At 42.6% G+C, this 22,980-nt stretch overlaps 1 protein-coding gene across 1 annotated transcript in view; it reads right to left on the bottom strand.

Annotated features, from left to right (window-relative positions):
* The window catches only part of TMEM163 (transmembrane protein 163), a 967,557-nt gene that overhangs the window by 32,629 nt on the left and 911,948 nt on the right, over positions 1–22,980 (bottom strand). The window contains exon 7 of the mRNA XM_078683868.1: positions 26–167. Within this exon, the coding sequence (XP_078539994.1) occupies positions 26–167 (142 nt within the window). The remainder of the gene's footprint in view (positions 1–25; positions 168–22,980) is intronic.

The following is a 22,980-nucleotide window of genomic DNA, read 5'->3' as shown; positions in this document are numbered from 1 at the left end:
GCAGAATGAAAGTAAAAAAACTCACTTGACTCCATAGGCCATAATTATGAATCCAATTAATATTCCTACTGTGCCATCCAGATACCAGACGGTAGTATTGTGCTTGAACACTTCTGCACTGATCAGGATGGAAAAGCCCATCACTCCTCCTACCAAAGAGTTGAAACCTGCAAAAGAGAAAAGCTACAATTATGTTTTTTCTGTCTTCGAAAACCCATGCAAAAACAGAGACTGTGTGCCTAACAGAGGTGCCACAACAACATTTAGCATGCACATTTATCATGTTGTCATAGCTCTTTGGGGACAAAGTTTATGTTTTTCTTTTCATCTGTTAATTTTCCTTCAAGTGGCTATGACTTTGTACGACGACAGTGTGTGAAAGCAAACATTCTGAAAAGAAGCTATTTATTAAAGCATATGAAATGTACTCTTCGATCAACAAAATGCCGGTCTCCTTGGTACCCCACCATTCCCTTCATTTCTTTTAAATAATTTGGGTTCTGAACCTTCATTCACCTTCCGCAGGTTTTCCACTCCCTTACTATTCTCATTCCTTGGTAGGGCATGTGTTGTCCAGCCTTCTTCCTCCACATAACTCTGGCCTGGCCCCTTATCCCTTTGTGAGTGTGCTCTCCTTGAGAGTGCAGAAGCAGGCACCATTATCTTGGGTGACTCACTCAGACAAAACCACTCCAGTCCATGGCAGCAATATGTTACTGATTGCCTATCTGCACAGGCAAAGGAAAGGGGGAGAGCTGGTAGGTGTTAGCATCACCTCCTAAACTGCTTTTAAATTACTCGTATCTAGACTAGGGAAAGGGTGGGGGAAGGGAAGGCGAGGGTCAGAAGATCACACATTACCACTGTAGTTTCACTGAAGTCATGAAGAGGAGAAGCAGGAGCGAAATCAGCATCTGCCACCCCACTGAATTCCTCAGCTCTGTGGAGCCCAAGAAGAAGCAGCAGGATGACATCTGCCAATGCTTCATTCCCATGGGGCCTGTGTAGAGCTAGAGGGCGTTGGACAGGGAGGCAAAGGCTGGCATTGTACCTCTTCCAAGTGTGACCTCACAACAGTGAATAACAGTCAACATCATTTTGTTATTGTTGCTAAAATCTCGCATAGGAACCCATAAACAACAAAGTAATCACCACATAGGTGTATATACATTTTATTCTAGAAGAGCAGGGGTTGGGCTTGATTATTTAAGAGGTATGTGAATGAGAACATCATAGTTTATACAGAGATTGAATCATACTGTTAGATATAGGGCATTTTACGGATAACCTAACTTTAAGTCAAGGGCAGTAACATAGCAAACACAAATTATTCCTCTTTGTTTGCTGTGAAACTCAGTGGCGTCTCTTCGGCTAAGGCGGAGGTGCGTCGCCCCACTGACTTCAATAGGAAAAATAAAATGATGACAATGTATCATCAATATCTTTTTATTTTTCCGATTGAAGTCAGTGACTCTCGGGGCGGAGCTGGCCTGAGCAGGAAGAGGAGTGGTTGTCTGTTGGGAGCCTGGATGCTACCGCCCAGGTTCCTTCTTCTTTTTTTTTTTTTCACTTGGTCCTGACGAAAACCTGGGAATTTCCTCTACAGGTTGAAACATGTAGACCCTAGCACACCCACATAGATACAGTTGGTAAATCTAACTAACTCCAGTATCTGGTAACTGTTTTTAACATTGTCTAGTAGCTTCTGAATAAAGTTTTTTGAAGTTATACTGGGCCAATTTTTAACTTTACGTCACATTCACAAAAATCTACCCGCTCCACTGTAATCAGGTGTCGCAGCACATCCGGATGGCACTCGGCTGTCCGGGTGGGACCCCGATGATGAAGCATGTCACAAAACCAGGTTGGTGAGTGAGGGGTCTTCTATCAAAAGAATAATTATCTTTTGAACATCCTTTTCCCCACACTCCATTAGGACCTGTACGGTCCAGTGGTGATACTCCCCTCTGTGTTTATACATATTTAGGTCTAGGGGACCAGGAGTACTCCCCTCCACACCGTGGTAAATCCCTTACTCTCTCATCTTGTTTATTACATGATGAAGAAGGGTACCTAAGCTAGATCCAGGTGAAATGTTTGTTACACGTGCAAAATATCACACAATTTTGATAATTTTGCATTGCACTTGTTATGCAGCATTCCCTAAATTACGGTATTAAACATCATTGCATAATTGCACACTGTTTGCAGCAAACATTTAGCATGAGCACAAAGGAATAACATGAAGAACTAGAATATAAGCTGCTGCTATTGAGGTGCCTACGTTTCTTTGCACTATATTGTTGCGCAAAATGCATCCTTATATCTAAAATGGATGTGAAAACGTATTTTGTGGTAAAATATAGCAGCAAATGCCAGGTTTGCATTTGATATATTTACACTGTTTCGTGAATTTGCGCACCCCTACCCACACCCAATCTTTAGGATTGGAGGGTCCTCTGCAAACTGGCCCAGACCAGGCCTGCCACTGGTTATAGACATTTCACTTCTTACTCCATGCACCACAGTCCACCTTTAACTCTTGGGGTGCCTTCTGTCCTCATCAAAATGAGCCTAAAAGTAAGGATGGACCCCTCATGCCAGGGCCTCACACCATGCGAAGTGATCCCACCATATTATGCGAATGAATTATGAATAACAACTACATGATTTTTTTGTCAAGTCTATGTGCCAGATGCCATTTGTGGAGACCACATGAGTCAAGTGGTGTCTCCTACTTAGGTACTGAAGGTAAGGAAGGTCCAGTTTCCTACATCCATTATTACCGGTCTCCTCATGCTTCTCTGACATCCACAAAAGTTAACCCACATGGCTCAGTACTTATTGTCCACAAGTAGAGTTGTCATCATCATCAATCAACTTTAATCGTTGTTTTCAAATAAAACTATAAAAGTCATACAAACATCAATAAAACTCCACCTGTATACAGACTGATCCAACAGGGTGACCATGATAAAATGCGTACAATAAAATAATAAACAGAAAGCAAAAAGAAGCACCTACTGACAAAACTAATCACAGCTTAATCTAAGCTTGAGTTGTCACTGGTCAGCAACCTTTTTTTTAATAAAAAATCATAACCAAGCAATTATACGCCCAACCTGACATCCACAGCAGCCCAAACTTGTCAGTCAAGCATCCATCCCTTTCCTTATACAGAATCAGCATCACCAGACATTGCTCTCTGTTTTAGAACCACTGATCATGGCTTATTACCAATTTGAAGTTTGCTAGGAAAATGAGGACTGTAATGGGATCCGCGACTGATGAGAACAATCCTTTAGGGCAAATTAAATATGTGTATTGTTTTATTGTTTTATATTTTCTGGTACCAATTCTCTTTGTCTTAAAGAAGTATTCAGAAAAGCACAGAGGAAATATGAGCAACTAGGAGAACTCTTAGTCTCACATCAGATTAGGTGGCGCAGAGGACTGCGTTATATTATGATGCATCATAAAGCACACACCCAGGAGCGTAGCTATCAATAGTGTAGCAGGTGCAGTAGCACCAGGACCCAGAAGCTTGAAGGATCCACTGGAGGCTGATTATTGCTTTATTTCAAAACCAACACAGACGTTAGAAGGCTTTTTTTGCTTCTGCCAGGACATATAGGACCCTTGCAACACAACTGCACATGCCATCTATAAATTGGGCTGCAGCAGTGGTAGGCCAAACATCCTTGGTGTGGTATTACCCCAGACTTTTTGCGTTCGCTCCCCCAATTCTTGTTGAACTCTTTTTTTATTGGCATTAGGCCTCTGTTTACTTTACCCCTGCTGGTAAAGTGCTTGTGCTCCCTTGTTTAAACATGGAAAAATTGGCATGCATATCCTTGCCACATTTAATTTTCTTAAAAGTCTGGAGTCATTGGTACTACCTGTACCGTGGGCCTGTAAATTAAATGCTTGAGGGCAACAGCACTCGTAGCACCCACTGAAGTAGCACTGTAAAAAATGTCTTAGGCTTGCCACTGCAGCCTGTTGTGTAGTTTTCAACTGTCATTTCTACCTGGCAAAATAAATCTTTTAGCAGGCCAACATTTTATGACATATAATCACCCCTAAAGTAGGCCCTTATCACTCATAGGGCACAGCAAATAGTATTGAGAATCTAGGACATGTATGTTTAAGTTTTACATGTCCTGACAGTGAAAATTTAATAATGTTGTTTTTCACTGTGTGAAGGCTCTCCCTCCCAAAGACTAACTCTGAGTTACCTTATTAAACTTAATAGGTGATACATGCAGTTTGAGACCAGATAGAGGAATGCTTCTTCCACTCTTTTGACTGGTAATTTAAAAGCATCTTTAATGGTAAAGTGAGACTTTAAGTTACTACCTAAACTTTTGCAGCCCCTGCCAGTGCATAGCTCCAGCTCCTCGAGTGGACTTGGGCACTGAGAATGTAAACTCTCTACAGAGATAAGCCTGGTCCTTGTGTCCAAACCACACTCCAGCGTGGTAAGCCTGAACTTTTCAAAGTACAAAGTAGTTTATTGTGATGATTATTAAAAATCTTACAACATTACACATCTAAAAGAAGAATTTTAAAATATCTATTTCAAGATAAAATCACATAAAATGTCATTGCGTGACCTTTACAAACAATTAAGTATTTGCAATAATTACGTCTCCGAGTTTCCTTTTAACTAACAGTAGGAACTTTACAAAGGAAGCGTTTAAAAAAATATCACTTGAGACCATACACTTAATCACGGCCTTCCTGCATGTCCGTATGCCGCGTGACTTGAGAGGAACCTTAAGCAATGTTTTTCTCTCTTGGAGGAGTTCAGGGCAGGTACACAGAAGATGTTGAATGTCTTCTTCGCCCCTGTTACATAGTCTACATTTCGTTTGGGTTTCTTGAAATTCCCATGGGGGAAGATGACATAGCCCTGGCATGGATCCAAATCTTGCTTTAAGGAGCACCTGCTTGTTTTTTTCCGTCCACGGGGTTTTCAGATATTGTTGTATCTCCTTCTTTTTATAGCCATTTAGCGCCGTCCAGGCATGTTTTCTCTTGATAAGTGTAGCCTTATCCTTTAGAATGGATAGGTGGTCTGCGGTTTTATTAATGATTTTCTTAAATGATGACTTGGTTATATTCGTTTCCCATATAGACATGACCCCAAACTCATTAATTGCATCTCTAAGGTAAAGAGCTGCACTAGAGTTAGTGTCCTTCTTTATTTCTCTCCATAGGAGCAATAATATCTCATTTTGGTAGTCATTTTTTATTTGGTTCCAGACTTTAATAAAATGGCCTTGCCTTGCGAACTGTTGATTTGTTAGGCCAAACTCCAACCTTACGTGCGCCGGGGAAGCGTTCACTGGGAGATGGAAAAGCGCTCGGTATACTCTGGTTATGATTTTGTTCAAAGTATCACTATCTTTACCCATTAAAGCTGCACTACCATATGTAATAGTGGGTAAGAGTTTTGCACCAACAATGTTCAGGAGAGGGCCATAGGTCAGGCTGGGAAGAGACTTCCGCACAGTTCTAAATGCAGCAGTTAGTGCGTTCGCTTTTCTTTGTGCGTCAGTTTTTTGTAGATGGTAATTGCCCTTTGCATCGAATAATACGCCTAGGTATTTATAGACCTCTACTTGTTCAAGCTCGATTTTATCCATGAACCATTTGCTTTTATGTTTTATTTTAGCGTTTTTGGCAACTACCATAATCTTAGTTTTGGTCTCATTTATAACCATTCCATTCTCTTTTGAGTAGGTATAGGTCCTTCTCATTAAGCGCTGAAGGCCCACTTTTGTGTGGCTCATAAGTATGACGTCGTCCGCATACATCAAGCTTGTGAGCCACTTGTCAGCTATTTTCAGCGGATGTGCATTTTCTTTGTCCAATATTCCTGGTAGGTCAGCAGCAAGAAACAAATAAAAAGAAGAGGGGCTAAAACACAGCCCTGCTTCAAACCTTCATTTGCTGGAATCTCCCTGGATAGTGTATGCCCGTCACCCATCCTCACCCTCACCCATGTCTCTGAGTATAAAAGGCGAATTAGCTTAAGTAGGGAAACTGGAATTCTCATTTTATCTAGCTTTTCCCAGAGTAATTTTCGGTTGACGCAATCGAATGCAGATTTAAAATCTATAAAACAAAGATACAGGGGTAGTTTTAATCTAAGCGATTTGTTCATAAGTAGGGCGAGAACCAGTATGTTCGTGGTAGTTCCTAATCCTCGTATAAAGCCTGTTTGATTTAAAGGCATTCTTTTTTCTTCCGTCACCCAGTCAGTTAGTTTAGTTAATATTATTCTGGCAAATAGCTTGGCATCAGAGTCTTGCAGTGTGATCATCCTGTAGTTTTCTGGCAGTGCCCAATTTCCTTTTTTAAAGATTGGGTTTATTAGGGATCCGTGCCATGACTTGGGTACCTTTGCTGTCAGCGCCACTTCTAAATACAATTTCTCTAGGATTGTTGCCCATAATTCTGGATTTTCTTTCAAGAGCGCAAACGGAATTCCATTTGGGCCGGAGCAAGGTTCTTCTGATGTTTTATAAGTTTAATTATTTCTTCTTTTTCTATGGGAAATTGCATATCCGTATCACTATCTTGATAAGTAATGTCATTCACATTATCGGATTTACACCCCTGTTGCATTTCCAGTGAAGATGTGTGTATAGAGTCTTGATTCAAATGTCTCCTCAGGAACTTGTCCCATTCCTGCTCAGTTAAAGGCGATGAGACTGCTTGCTTGTTGGGTCTAGCAAGGCCATTGATAATGTACCAGAAGTCTCTTGAATTCTTCTGTTTACTGGCATGGAATATTTTTGCCGAGATAGCTTGTTTCGCTTTGTTTTTCTTACCCCATAATAATTTTTTCAAGTTCTGATTTAATAACTTTAGGTTTCCAAGGTTTTCTGCTTTTACATCCGGCTTCTTCCTTACTCTGATAATCCTATTTCGTTCTTTCTTCAGTGACCTTATTGTATGCGGCAGGCTTAAATTAGCTTTGTTTTCCTTTTTAGGTTCATTCCCGTATTGAAACTTTTTTTTTTTATATATATTTTTTTATTTTAACAGTAAGACAAGAGTAGGCATTACAAACATCAGGTGTCAAACGGTACAATGCGGGAAAGGGACAGGGGGGGAATATACATACAAAAAACCATTGTAAGGAACACATGGCCTATCGCGATAATGCACAATAAAAAAGGAGAATAGACAGTCTATTATAAGATCGAAAACAATCCCACCACACCCGACGCCGTCCGCAATGATACAGGATAATGGAAGCCCGTGTAGACACCCGAGCAAGAAAGGATTTATGAAGAATAAACAGCCCACTTCTCGTAAAAGGAAAAAGGAAAGACAAAAGGGGCCATAGAACAAAACAAAGGCAAAATAAAAAAAACCTCCCCTAACCCCCCACCCTGCACCCCTGCAATGGCTACGGCCTAACCCCACTAGCAGCGTGCCTGTCGCCCAAGAACTACCCTAAAAGAAGGGAAAAAGAGAAGAAGTGGAGGAGGAGAGAACAGACACACTCCCGGTCTCCCGTACCCCCGGCCAACAGCGACCACCCCCAGACGCAATAAAGCCAACATTTAGCAAAATATACCAACCAGTCGGGGGAGTAAAGTCAGTAACCACCCAACTTCCGTTACAATATAGGCACAACCCCGGCATTGCTGAAAGCTATAATATCGGATAAAAGCGATTAAGTTCAGCCCTGGCCAGTACGATCGTTCATAAGAGTCTTCTTCCCTCGTGCCGCCATCTTGATGGAAAAGGCAAAGCGTCCATAAAAGTTCATGTCAGTGCAGTAGGATCGCATGCAGGATAAAAGTTCACAAATAAAACAGAGAAATGTGTCCAAGAACAGCGAGTATCTGGAAAAGTCACTGAAGAACTTGTTACCACACTGGAGACCGTCTATAGATGTATTAGGCGTCAGCAGAGTCGAGCAGGAGACGCTGGTGAGAAGCACGGGCTGGAGTGTCGTTGATTTGGAATCGCCAAGGCTCAATAAGTCCGGGAACTGCACAGGGACCTCGATTCCAGACGTTCGGTGCACCGCCGGTACAACAGCCAGTGGGGAACTCAGCAAAGAATCATACTCCGGGTCAAGGATACCGTCCACTTTCACGATCAGTGTCCGGAACAAAGCGATAGTGTGTGAATGGAGTGCCCCAATGGCGGCCACAACGGCCCGCAGCGACGGCGTGCCTTCCATCCGCTCCATCCCCTCTCAGTAGGCGACAGAGCCGGACTTGAACTCCGGGGTAACAGGCCACGCAAAGCAGTTGTTGAACAATGGGCGCTCTTCGGCTAGCAGAACACACCGTCGCCCCCAGCGAGGGCCCCAGCCCGTCGACCCCGGGAGGTCAGCGAGGTCTTCGGGCACCGGACCCCCACACGGCAGCCGGTGAAACACGCTGGTGTGTCCTCGGTATAGATCAATCACAGGATCGTCACCAAAAATCAACAACTCGCGGTACACTTCGGGAGACAGGGCTCAGTCCCGGTCTCACGGCCGATGTTGATCAATCACAGACCGGATAGGCTAGAAATCGAGGTCCCGGCTTCCACACGTTGTTAGGCCAAGAACGTAGACACGGTGTATCTTCGTCAGCCGATGAGGTAGAAAACTCAGGATTGTACCTCTAGAAACAGGAAAACTTCATGAACAAGGAAATCAGGTGTAAAGTCAGGATTAAAGACAGGATACTCGAGCTGCTGGCGGAGGTCGGCGGAGCCGGGAGCTTACGCGGCCATCTTGGTTGCTAGCGTAGCTCCTCCTCCGTATTTAAACTTTTTTGTTTTTGTTTGCCCTTGTGTTTTAGTCAACATCCCAGTCAGATTTTCCCATTGTTCAATTGCTGTTTTTGATGCAGTATCTTTCAGGCATTTTTCCAAGATCTTTTCCACTTGATCATTCATTACATCTTTGTTTCCAATGTTTCAGATCAGTTTTTTTTATAGTTAATAGTACCAAAATGCCCTTGGACCATCTGGTAAGTCTTTTTCATAGTTATTCCAATATCCATTAGTATTGACTGCTGGGCATGATCACTTTCGTTTACTTTCATTAATTGGTATGAGGTGATATTATGGAACATATATAATGTAGTCATGGTGTAATCAATCCTGGATTTTGCCTTGTGCCCGAAGTAACTGTATCTTGGTGGAACTTGTAACTCTGACCCAGTCCAGAGCGGCCAAATAACCGAGGAGCTTTGTGCTTCTAGGTGCTATCTTCACCCAAAACTTTAAAAAATCAGACCTCTGGTTCTAATCATTGGAACTGTTGTTTTAATGAAATTTTATTTATTGATTTTTATTCTATGTTTCTAAATTGGTTTGGTATATGTATTGTGTTATGTTATTACTTTATTGCTGTTCGAGCACTGCATAAATACTTTACATATTGTCTCTAAGTTAAGCCTGACTATTTTTGTTCCAAGCTACGTGAGGGTTAAGCACAGGTTAATTTAGTGATTTTTGTGGTTCACCCTGAAATGGATTTTGTTTATTGATTGAGTGAGGCTTCCCCACTTAACTAATAACCTAGCACAAATTACATATACATAGCATACTCCATCTGTTCTTTTACATGGACAACTTCTCAATTGGAGTTGGATACTTCAAACACACCCACAACACAATTATTTTCTACCTTTAGAGATGGACATGTCTCCCTACTTCTTCAGAAATTGTTGTGCTGCTGGAACTCTCTGGTGACATAACATGATACAAATTTTAGCATGGCACAGCGATAGAGCGGGTGTGTGTCTTTCTGTGATTCTGAACTGTTCCATCTGCTGTTAATATTTAAAATGTAGGTTTTCCAAATTAATGTATGTACTGTAAACTGAGCAATTTCAGAAAAAAGGTATACACTTGCTTTACGTCTACACCATAATAAAAATAGGACAATAAATGTTTTTGGTATGTTGTTTGAGTAGTCCTTACAACCTTACAGCCAGTGGTTTCTGCTTCCTGATCGTGTGATGTCAGACACCAGGGAGCAGATTTACAAGCCCCTTGCGATACTTTTGCATCACTTTTCCCATGTTAAAAGTGACGCAAAAGTGGCGCAAGGGGCATGCTCTCGGCATTTGGAAGAGCATGGAGCAGGGGACCGTAGGGAGCGAGGTGGGCTATGGTGCAGGAGCTGCAGAGCAACTGAGCGGCTTGAGGTCTCCGAATGCGGAAGCGCAGAGCGTGTGTAGCAGTAGCCCCGCTGTGGTGACTCTGATGATAACGGTGCGGGCAGGGGGGGTCCTTTGGTGGCAGTAGCTGCGACTTGCTAGCCCCACTGGACTTTAAATGGGAGCTTTAGGAGATCTCCACATATGCTCCACACACCAACCTCCTTGTTACTCATATCTGTTGGCCCCCTGACAACTTCACCCCTCTCTAAGACAAGAGGAAGAAGGTTTGTGGCAGGAGGTCTACTTCTTCTGCAGAGCCAGAGTTGCATATCTGGGCATTGTGACTTGGTGATTTGAAGCATCCACGGTAGTGTGTGGTAGTGTGTAAGGGGGGCCTAGGCCACAGGTTCCCTCATGGAATGGCAGCAGCCGGCATTAGGCCGGTGCAGCTTGGGCCTCAGGGGGAGCTTTGCTTTGCTCCCTGCATGCAAACTCATCACTTATTGTTTGCCCACTTGCTCTTGCCCCTTAAAATGCCCACCTACTGCCTGCCATTAGGCATTTGATTTTGCCTTTTATTTTATTTTTATATTTTATTTGTGTGGCCTACTGTTAGTTGCATGTTAGCTATCTGTTTTCTGTTTGCCTGCCAAAACTGGCTGTTAATTGGATATTTCGGTAACCATCTTAGATCAGTGGAGCAGCTCCGCTTGTTCGTGCAGTTTTTCTTACAGTGGAGGCAGTGAGGGCAGCAGCATCTTAGCACATTGTGCGAGAAAGCTAAACTCCCATTATTGGGTTGCATTTTAAGGCAATTGGGAACATTGGTCTTTATCAGGACAACTAGACAACTGGAAAGGAGTTGACATCAGTTTGTGGAGTTGCAGAGGAAAGGAGTGGAAGAACAGGCATCTGGGGCACCCGAGGCATCTGTGGTCGGATATCTCTTATTTTCTTATATAAGATGCCATCTTGGTGTTTGCTCCCTGGCCTTTTAATATCTACTTCCGGTCCAACTGCTAGCTGCATTCGTTCTCCCAAACTTTTAAAAACTAAAAAAACTATTTGCCAAAAGAAGCCTTAGTCCCATTTGTCTTTCCTGAAGTGTCCCCCCTCCGTGCTGCACCTGCTCTCAAAAAGGGGGAGCGGGGCAGGAAATAAGGGACTAGAGATTACTTCAGGAGCAAATAAAGAAGAAGATGTAAGTATAGTTATGGTTTTGTCCCAGGGCATGGCTTTACAGCAGGCAAGTCAATTTCTCCACAGTCCAGTTCTGGCTGATCCTTTAAGTCAGTCCAACAAATCATGTTGTCCAGTGGAAGTAGTGGAAGAAATGGACATCCTGTTGAACACTGTTGGCATTAAGATAGATTCTGAGTCCGGTCCCAAGAGGCCTGTGGCCCCATCTGGTGGAGAGGGGGCAGATGGGGGAAGGGCCCACTCCGGTATTTTATTATGTGTAGAGAAGGTCCTTTCCTCGAATTTGGCTTTCCTGAATAGATCATTTGCTAATGTTGATCATGTGCTGGATGTTTTGCCCCCCTAATTCAAATGGGGGTGCAGCACCTCAGCTCCATTGGCTTATGCCCAGGGAAGGAAGAAAGGGGCATTGAAATTAAATCTATGGTCTCCCAGACTAACATAGCGGCAAAAAATGGGGTTGCCGAAATTGGAATTCAGGTGGGTGATCATGGTGCATTTGGGGCCACTCCTTTTGTTCAATATACCAGTAATTCTGAGGCCACTAAGGAGCTTGATACCATGCCCTGTTCTTCCTTTTCAAACAATTTATCTGAAGAGCGATGTTATGTAGCTCAAAGTGCAAATGTAACTGTAATTGAGAATCTTATTTCTATTTTTCCAATATTTAGAAAGATGTCCCTTCTAGCTCTAATTTACCAAGGGCTCACCAAATGGTAATTCTCACCAAATGGGGCCATATTAGGGCAAAACGCCAGAAGTGAAAATATAAAATAAATTGTCTGCATTATGAAATGTAAGTCTAAGAAACTCAGGTTCTCTAATGTTCTAGAAGAGCCTGCTCCCATTATTCAGCTTCAAAAAGTAGAAGGTCCATAGTATGCCGTCACTCATTTAGGTCAGGAACTCGAGTTCCCAGAAGTAACTAGGTCACCCTCCTTTCCTAATATATTATAAGTACCAATCCTAGACTGCCATTGTCTGGAGAAGGGGCTCATGGAGATGGGAATAACTTCCATAATAATTGGGGTGACACAAACATGGTTATAGCGAAGGACGATGCTGGGGATAGGAATGTCACAATGGTGAGAATCGATGAAGAAGGCCATGGAGTCCCCCAAGAGTTGTTGTAATGAAAAGATCTCCCTAAGTTCCACGTTCGGGGGAATCTTCTTTATGGACTGCTCCGAAATTTGTGAGGACTCTTAATGGAGGGGGGTCCTCCTTTTCTTCCATCAGCACAGTCGCTTAATTCAGGCGCTGGACCAAGGCATATTAACAATCCTGTCCAAGAACCTGGTTTTGGTCATCTCTCTAAAATCTTGAATTTTGTTTCCTTGTTTGATCGTGAATTGGAACCATTGAATAGAAGTTTTATCTTGCTGCTCTTATTAGTAATTGAGGCCCTGTGCCTGGTGTCAAGTAGAGATATTGATCTGGTGTATTTGGATCCCCTTGCTCCACTTCCACGTTCTGGGGTCACATTTAGCTCTCGGATTGTTGTAATGCTAATCCTGGCCAATGTGGACCACTTCCGGTAAAAAGGTATTGATGTTTTTCAGTCTAGTGACCATAGCCTTAGATTGGGCACCCATGAGTCCACTCAAACTTCATGCAGTAGTAGGGGGGTTGCAAATCTGAAGGATATCAACATCTCAATTGGTAAAGATACAGGGAGGAGAGTGATAAACATTGTGGGATATGAGGCCAGTGGGCCAGTAAATCTGGGAAGGGAGATGAGTTTGCCCCTTGGAGTTAGGTAGAAGGTGCCTTGAACCTGGATTTGTTCTGATTTTAAATATGAGAATTATTCAGCATTTTCTTACTCAGCAAACCCCATGATAAAAGGTCATGTGAGTAGAGGAAAAGGAATCTTACTTAATAGTAGTATAAATTGGAATCCAAAGGTATTTGTCCATCCCTCAAAACTTTGCATAGGCTTAAAGTTAGCCCTGTGCAATGTAATAGGAGGACCATATACATCCTTTCTTTTGGTAAATGTGTATGATCCCCCTGGAAGGTCGTCTGACTCTTTAGTTATGTCTATGTTTTCTTTTGTATACAATACTAGTGTTTCAAAAGAATGCACATTGATAATCATTTTGGGAGATTGTAATGCTAAAATCTCGAAATATTCTTCTTTGACCTTGGAAACTCAGAGTTGAATGAGGTGTGGAGTATTTCAGCGGCTATTTTACTTGGTAATATTAGATAAGATACGCTGGACCTATGCTTTCTGGATTGCCTGAGATCCAGTGGCCTTTTAGCTTTAAATGGCAGGTTTTCAGAGGATTCTCCAGCCTCTTTCACTTTTTATTCCACTTGAGGGCAATCGTTAATTGAATAAATGGTGGTATCTTACCAAATGTTTGGTGCTTGTTCTCAATTTGAGGAACTGAGGATGAATTTAAGTGATCACTGTATTCTCTTTGTGGTTTTTGATTTAGAGCTTAAGGCGCTTGAGTCTTGGAATTCCAGAAATTACACTATTGTTTACATTAAAACAAACTGACATACTTTTTGGTCAATTAATAAAATGATGAATTTGGCCGTTCATGTTTAGGCCCTTCTGTCACTTCACTAGAGATTCCTATTGCCTGGTTCGAAAAGCAGCATCTGTTTCTATCACGTTGGAGTGAAAATAGAATTACTTGTCTTCAACTCTCTGCAGTTTTCCCTTGGGAGGTAAAGAAGGTAAACCGTGTTTTAAATTCCCTAGTAAGGAAACAATTTAAGCAGCCATTATTGTTGAGGCAAAGGGAAATCAATCGGTTGAAGCGGGTGAGAACTAGATTGAACATGTCTGGGCGTAGGAGGACCAAAATGGATTAGGTTGAGAGAAGTCACTTTTTCTGGTGACTCCTGCAAATATTGGTCTTCAATAGCTGAATACTGTGATTCCAGAATAAGGGCTGAGGGCAGTTATATACCAACAAATCCAGTTGCTGGATTCTGTTGGAGTCGAGTGATGAGCCTCTCTCATTGAATGTATATGGCCTGCCTTCTAATGAGGAGATAGAGAGCTTTCTTAAGGGCACAAGGTACTCGGGGTTATGGGCCTGATAAACTCCTGATATCTCTTATCAAACAAGAGGTTTCTGCATAGGCTCTTTTAAAGTGCCCAATGTTTCAATATTGTTATTTGCATGGGGTTATACCATCTTCCTGAAAAGGAAGTGTTTTTGTGCCTTTATATAAAAAGGGTCCTAAAACCTTTCCTGCTGGTTTCAGGCAGATTGCATTATTATATGCGATTGAGAAATTGTGCGCCAAGAGAATTCTTCTTCACGTTCAGGATTGGGCATTTGGTAACAACCTTGTTCCTGTAGAGTATGCTGGTTTTTGTAAGAATTGTGGAGCATTAGATAATGTCACGACCCTTCAAACACCGATTGAAAAGTATCCTGTTGGTAGGGGCATGGCTTCATATTCTGCTTAATTGATTTTTCCACAGTGTCTGATAGCGTTGATCGTGGGACGCTCTGGAGGAAATTGGTTGCACTGGGATCCCTGCGCACTTGCTTAGGTTGATTGTTGCTCTGCATTCTTCAACTGGGACTCGGGTTCTGATAGGAAGGGATCAGGGTCTGTCTAGCAAAGTAGAGACATAATGGTTTGAAGCAGGGGTGCCTACTTGCACCCCTCCTTTTCTCCCTTTACATCCATGACCGACCTTGCAGAGTTGGACAGCAAAAAGGAAACCTGCTTAAACTAAGATTGATGAGTGCTGGGTGTCTACTCTACGCTGATAATTTTGTTCTGTTGAATTTAACCCTGATAGGACTAGAGAGCTGACTTTCTGAGCTGGGAAACTATGCTGATGAACACTTTTTAATAATAAACATCTTTTAGAGCAAAATTATGTTTTTAGGCCCCGGGGTGCAGAGTTAGGAAGCACTTGCATTGGTTCCTGGGGAATGAAAAGTTGGAAGTGGTGAAGTTGTATCATATCTAGTTAGAATATTTTCTAGTAATTGCTTAAATAAGAATCATATCAGTCAGTGTAGAAGTAAGGCATTATCTCAAGCTTCAGCCATTTGCAGATTATATAAGTGTTGCGGGCAAAGACAATTTTGCCCATGTTTTAGCAGTTTATAAAATTAAAATTCCGTCTTCATTGAGCTATGCCTGAGGAGTAATGGAAGAGCTGTTTTGGTCCTTTTTCGAGAATGTTGAAGGGCGTATTTGGCGCAAATATGTAATTTGAATTTTTCGGCGGTACTTTTGGCTTTCCGTATTGAATAAGGGCTCCTCTCTTCAAATGTGTTTGCCATGGCTGCTTTTATGAGGTGGGTGAAGAACATACTGAATAGGTTCCATCTGGGCTGCATTAAAATATGACATTTGTTATTACTTGAAGGGAAGAAGTACAGTGTTTTCAAATGATTTCAAAGCTTTGGATTTGTTTGAAACTGGTCAGCGTGAAGCGGCACCCCTCCCAAAGCGTATCTTGAAAAATCTGATTAAAAAATCTATCTATGAGTCGGTAAAGGGACATTGGACTGTGTGCTTAGCATGACCAGAATGAAATAGTAGTGGAGAGCAGCATTTGTAAAAAAACACAATCGTATTCTCTATGGAACCTTCCCCATGGTGTGCGCCGACCTATTTTGCTATTAAGGTTGAATTTGCTTCCTTTACAAATTATCACTGGATTCTGGGAAGGATTTCCTAGGGAGGAGAGGCTTTGTGATCTTTGTGGGAATTATGTTCAAGATTTAAATCATTTGATGTTTGTTTGTCCTCTCCTACATTTATAGTGACGTGCATAGCTAAGACCATTGTTCTTAAAATACACCATAACTTCGGTAGCAGAGACCCAGAAATGTCTCTTAGCACCGCCATCAGAATTAGTTTGTGCAAAAATGTTTACATTTTGTAAACAATTTTCAAATATTTCTTAGATATGTTTGTACGTTGTAGTTAACGTAATATTAACTGTAATTGGATTTATGTGGAATAGGGCATTTTGAGCCTTAAATATTTTGCACTGTATAAATTGAATTACCATATTAGTGTTGCTCTGTAAAGCTGAATGTATTGCACAAATAGAAGTACTGTATTAGTGTTGTACTGTAAAACATTGTGCACCATTTTGCTTCCTTTATTAAGCTTGTATAGTTTTCTGCATTCTCCTGGTACTGTGTAATCATGTTTAATTGATTTAATTGTGTATTTGTACTTTTTCTGTCTGTGGGGATTTTTATCTTAAGTAGAGTATAATTATGCAATGAACGGTTTCCTCTTGTATTTTATAATTATGTATATTTTACACTGTATGAAATGCCTTTTACAAAATCTTGTTTGTACTTTATGTGGACATCTTCTATTTCCAAATCATAATAAAATATATGACTTTGCCTTTTTCAAAATTAATTTCGTAGGAAAAATAACGAGGATTGGATTGGGATAGAATCACGGCTCGAGCACCAAAATAAAAGCATACCATTAGCTATTCATGCCGCTAAAAAAGAGGCCCACATTTTCAAATCGATTTAGTTTTGAACATGCCCGATCAATAGGGAGACTGCATACATTTGTGCTTGCAGCAGGCAATGTTTGTTTTGATATCAGGGAAAAACAACAGTAAAAACTGACACTTAAGATGTTTAGGTGACCCCAGTAGGGGATCACCAGTGATTAAACAATGTCATCTATGGTATCTTCCATCTGCCAATGTATATTTATATGGTATATTCTATCTGCCAATGTATATTTGTAAATTACTGCGTAGTATTTAGCACTGTGTGCATAATGAATGTACTTCTCCTTTTGCTAAAGAAAAAGTATTGACTGGACAACCATTTATTGAGGTATTGCATGCCAGTGATTGGTGATTACTAGCCCACACCATCTCCCTTGAGTAGGCCTTGGACCACTCCGCTTCGCTACCCTGTGAGAGTCAAGCACTTCGATGGGGTGTTTGGTTCCCACTGAGGACAATTGTGGATCTGTTTCTTGTGATGGCCACACAACAGCCTAATTTCCTACAGGAGCCAAGACCAGAACCCCATAAATGGTCCTGAGGGAGCGCAAATCAAAGAAAAATCTAGAAGTGCACCATATTTACAAGCACGTTGCATTAGTTTAGTAAAGATTACATAAGAGTGCCAACTTATAGAGTGAAAATACATAAGAGTGTTTAATTAAATTAGAATGCATATATCTGTGTGAAAAACTAATGTAGAATTGTGTAGAAATGTTAGAATGATGTTGGAATCCTATGTTATGTGGCTGTTGGAGGGGAAAATGTAATTCTGCTAAACGTAGAAATGTGTAGGCCACATGGCAGTTCACAGAGAATACAAGAAGCTGATGCATTTCCACATAATATGGATTTTAATGTTATTGTAGTTCAAAGTATTATTGATCATAGAACTGAAATATGTTTTATATAAGTTTATATAATCATTGTGTGTAATAAGTTAGAATACTGTTTAGACTAAGAAATTAAAGGTTTGCAGAGTGCATAGGCCCGTTTCATGTAATTCTAATAGGCCTGAATAGACAAAAGTAGTTTCCTTTGATCTGCATGTGCTCGTTAGAGAAAGGTCGTGTTAGGCACAAACTGTGGAGCCTGCTCGATGGTTTACGACTTAGAAGATACGGTGGAGGCCGGAATTTGGGGCCCACAGTACAAGTGTCTGTTTGCAGGTGCGAGGGGGTTTTAATCAAGAGAGTGATGAATAGACTTTTGTTCAAGAGAGCCAGGCACAGGCCTGGAGGAGTCTTCAGGAATTTCCTGGGGGTACCGTCCTGCCGGAGAGGAGCCTGGGAAGCAAGGTCAACTCTAACGAAGGGTCCAGAGGAGTATCAGCATGGAACATACCAGAACCAACACCACGTGAGGGGCGTCTCTAAGGGGCGTTTCTATTGTAAATGTGATTTTGTATTAGGGACAGCACCCCTGGGTGGAGTTAAGGCAGATGGTCTGAGGAACCTAAGAGAGCGGATGGGTAGGCAGATAGGTTAACTGCGAAACCTCGATTCACAACGAAGACTAAGGGAAGTGTGTGATCTTCTTTGGAAGTCACCACGGCTGACACCTTTTTTTAGGTTAAGAACTTGTTAAGTAGGGATGTCACTTAGTCTAGTGTAGGGACAGTCTAACCTAAATTTTCCTTTCTGTAAATGACTCACAAGCTACAGCTTGTGTCTATTCTTGCAACTTTGGTGATTCTTGAATTGGTTTTGGTGATATTCTTCTGCCGACTAAGAACATTTAGAAAATTCATGTTTGTATTGATACCCGTATATCTTTTGAACCTTATTCTGAGATGTTTGTATCTCCAGTTAACTTTGGCTTTGAAATAAACTTTTAAAACTTATTCTTAGTAAGTGGTTCTTTAGAGTGGTGTAAGTCATTAACTGATTGACCTAGTAGTGGATTGCCTTTTACTCAATGACAGGTACCAACGGTTCAGTCGACCTGAGTTGGGATCTAGATCTATAACTATAGACCGGAAATCCCGCGTTAACAGTTGGTAGCAGAGTGAGGATGGTTACCTTCTTGAGGAAGGTGATCTAGACTAGGTTAAGTTTACCCCAAGGTCCCTAGAGATCGAGAGTTGGCCTGCCGAAGAAGGTGCTGACGGTGCGAGAGAAAAGCAGCAGAATCGGACGAGAGTGAGTATAAAAGGGTCATGCGTTGATAGATTGCGGTGTTTTGTGTTGTATCTGTATTGTAATGTCTTGCGGAGTTGAATGTCTGTAGTGTGATTGAGAGAGGGTTGTGAGCGCGCGCAACCTGGTAGACTGGTAAACTGGCAACCTGGGGAACGGGTGAGCCGGTGAACTGGTGAAAATCTTAAGTTCGGGGTAGAGCTTAAGTGGTTCGGGTGTATCGAACATCCAGAGTAGTTGTCGACCAGAGTAAGGGGGTCATGAGGTACCATTGATCGCCCGCAGGACCGAGATAAGGGGAATGCAAGAGTGAGTGTGTGGGTAACGGACACAGGTCAAAAGTTACCGTGTGCAAGTAACCTATCAGAGAAGGCGATTGTCTAGACGTACATGGAAAGACATTTCGTCAGTTAAGGTGACAATTACAGTTAGACTGTGGACGTACAGTCAAGGAAAGTGATCGCTTGGTCGGAAGTAATCATTTTTCAGAGTATGAATGGGACGCATGCAAGACCGGGAGACGAGCGGAGAAAGGAGGGGAACTGCTGCGAAGGGGGAGAGTGACGTCAGCGAGAGCCGCGCTGAGATAGGCCGGTTAGTGAGAAGCCGCGCTTGGTGGATTGTCATCAGGAAGTAAACGAACGCGGAGAAAATAGAAATTTTGTAGGTTTTGAACATGAAGTGTTTTAAATGTTTGAGAGGGATTTTTAAGAGAAAAAGAAGAGAATCTTATTACGGGGAAGAGGCACCGCCAGAGGGTACACCAGCTCACTATATGGCAACGAATGTTGGGTTGCATACTATACTGTGGCTTGGTACTTGGAGTAAGATTACAGAAGGGAATGAGGAACTGACTTTTCCGAAATACGGAACGTTCAGATTAGAAGTGTTGCATCAGCTAAAAGCAGTTATGTCCTCATTGAGACCTTTGCCTAGACCAACACAGTTTGAGGCCCTTAATGCGTGGATTAGGGCGGCGCACGACAGGAGTCAGAACAGACGCCAAGAAAGGGTAAGGCGATCAGTAAGGGCAGTGCAAGATGCTAAATGGGATGCGGAAGCCAAGAAGTGGAGGGTACAGACGATTGAAGTGGATAAGTTGTACCCCATGAGAGAGGTTACAGGAGGAAAGAAACCCATAGAAGAGGATGATGAGAGCGAGTCGGAGGACGGCCTAATAAATAGGTTGTTGATAGATAGACTGCCTCCGGACAATAGGGAGATGGAAAGTACTGAGCTCCCAAGGGAAGATAGGGTTGACAGAGATGGGAATAGGTCACTTCCTATAACGAATTGGGTACCTACCAAAGGTGAGGGGACACCTCAACATAGTCCAGTACAGAGTGTAGTCGGAAGAGTTGTGGTGCAGAAGATGCCAGCAACAGAGAGGGTTGAGCCTTATGAATTGCCAGATGCTCTTCAAGTATCCGTTACCATAGGTCCTATACGGTCGATTTATCACCCAGAGAAAGGGAAAGAGGAAGAACAGGTACAGCTAGACAGAGAAAGAGTAGAGATGGAAAGAAGGAATAACACGACAAATGCCTGGAGGCAATTGCCAGGACCGATAACGTGGAGCACCCCATTGGATTCAGCAGTGGGTCCCGTAACAGAGCAGGGGGGTCAGAGAGGACCAATGGACCTGAGGGGACCACGGCCGAAATCCTATAAAGAGTTGAGGGCTGACTTGAGAGAATGGGATAGGTCCATGGAAGCACCGAGCAACAGGTCAAGAGCAGAAGCTGAATGGGGAAGTCGAGGAAAATGGACATTATCTCACTGCGAGGCTAGCGAAAGCAGTCAGGAGTGGGATGGTAAAAGTCAGGAGAGTAGAGGAGTTACACGTCTTATTGACGGAGGGAATGGGCAGGAGCAAAGAGGCAGAAGTACGGAGTGTGGGGAGACATCTCGTCTCATTCAAAGTGGGGGAGACCAAAGGACCCAAGAGTACAGGGAAAGGTTTAAGTGCACTCACCACGCACCTGGTGACAATGTACAGCACTGGAGTCGTGGGAGCATAGGAAACAGCGAAGGATCTTGCCATGTGTCGAGTGATCAGAGACCACCGGCAAATGGTGAAGAAATGGGGAATAACGGAATGTCTTACCATGCACCTAGGGAAACCAGGCAGGATGGGAATTGTGGGACTATGGGAAATAGGAAAGTGTTTCACTATACACCCAGAGAGGATGGAACTGCATGGGACTTGGAGAGATGGGAGCAGGGGAGGACTCCCCATAACTCGCCTGAGCCCAGACGTAGGACTCAGAGTTGTAATGGGAGAGATGTAAATGCATTCTCTAGAGATGGCATACTGAAGGCTGTGGTGAAAGCTAAAAGACTCGATGTGACCAGCTTAAGATCTGATCTGGACGATATAATAGAGGGTACGTTGCCTATAGAAAGGATTGAGATGTACGAACAAGATGAGCTGCTGTTTATAGCAAAGGACATCACTCGAAAGGCAAGAGCCACTCATGAGAAACTGTCTGTATTGGCAGAAAAGTATATGGTAGATTTGTCCAGAACAAAGGCATTGCAGGGTAACCATAGGTTGCATTATTCAGATCAGGACTTAGATGAGAGAAGGACTACTGGATTAAAAACACACATAAGAGAACTGATCACAGGAATAAGAGCATGGAGAGATCTGGACAAATGGGAAAAGAGATGGTCCAAAAAGGGAACTGTTAGACGGAGCGCAAATGTGATGTCTCCGGAGGGAAGGCTAATGCAGATGGAGGCATTCCCTTTGCGAGAAATAGCAAATGGGAGTTATGTACACGTGCCCTGGAGTAGGGGAGATTTGGCTGCATTTACCAACTCGTTTCCGAAGTTAAGGGAGAACCCCGTAGAGTGGTACAAGCAGGTAGAGAGGTTTGTGAAGATCTCAAAGGTATTGTGGATCGATTTGAACACCTTGTTTGACATTGTAGGCCCAGGGGACTTGTGGATAGCATGCAAGGTTAGTGTCGACTGGCCAACTGCCGAACCAGAAAGAGATACTCGTACTAATGGACCGTCAGAAAGCGTAATGTTAAAATATGAAAGGGTGATGACTTGGCTGAAGGAGAAGGTGCCACCACAAGATATAGACTGGGTAAAAATAGACCGAACAAGACAAGAACCCAAGGAGACAGTTCATGAGTATTATGAGCGATTGCTGAAAGCATTCAAACAATACAGTGGACTAGATGTAATGGATCCCAAGGATATAGGACAGTTAGTATCAAAGTTCGTTTTGGGGTTGAGACCTGATATTTGTTTGATGATTCAGCAACATTTAATTTGTTGGCAAAACAAACCATTGGATGAAATTTTGAGATACTCAAGGTATTGCAGTGATGAAATAGATTCTAAAGCAAAGAAATTAAAGGAGAAACTGATGATGGTTCAGATGCAGTCAGCTGGAAAGGGCGGACAGCAGCAACAGGGAACAGGGACAATGGGGCGGAAATCAAATAGTCAGAATAAGAACAACGAGGAAAGTCTGAGACCTAGAATAGATTTTGCTACATTGAAAAAAACGACAAAGTGCCACCAGTGTCACCAGGTGGGACATTGGAGACGCGAGTGTCCCTATAACCCTGAAAACGGAGAACTAGAAGTAGAGGAGGAAGTTCAAGAGGTTCCAGTTCAAGGGGTGACCGTGTCAAGAAGTAATGTGGCCAAAGGGGGGACTTCGGCTCCACGAGCTCAGTTCCCGCAGCCACCAAGGATTACGACAGGGGGAAAGATTCATCGACAATGCCTCTTTTTATAGACGCAGGAGAGTGTTACTACGTTGATCCATTGACGGGACAACGTGTAAGTAGAGAAGGGGACTGTACCCTCGGGGCAGTTCTAAAGGTGGATCAAAGAGGACCATTTGTTGAGGCTGAAGTGGCAGGGTGTCCTACAACATTCTTGGTGGATACCGGAGCTACTCGATCAACTTTGAGGTCGGCAGTGGTCCCAGATTTACCAATGTCGGGGGAAACAATTCAAGTGGTAGGAGTAGCAAATAGGAGAATGACTAGCCCTT

This window comes from Lissotriton helveticus, chromosome 3_1, assembly GCF_964261635.1.
Source record: "Lissotriton helveticus chromosome 3_1, aLisHel1.1, whole genome shotgun sequence".
NCBI classification, from domain to species: domain Eukaryota; kingdom Metazoa; phylum Chordata; class Amphibia; order Caudata; family Salamandridae; genus Lissotriton; species Lissotriton helveticus.
The sequence above is the reverse complement of the archived record's forward strand: the minus strand, read 5'-3'. Positions and strand labels throughout refer to the sequence as shown.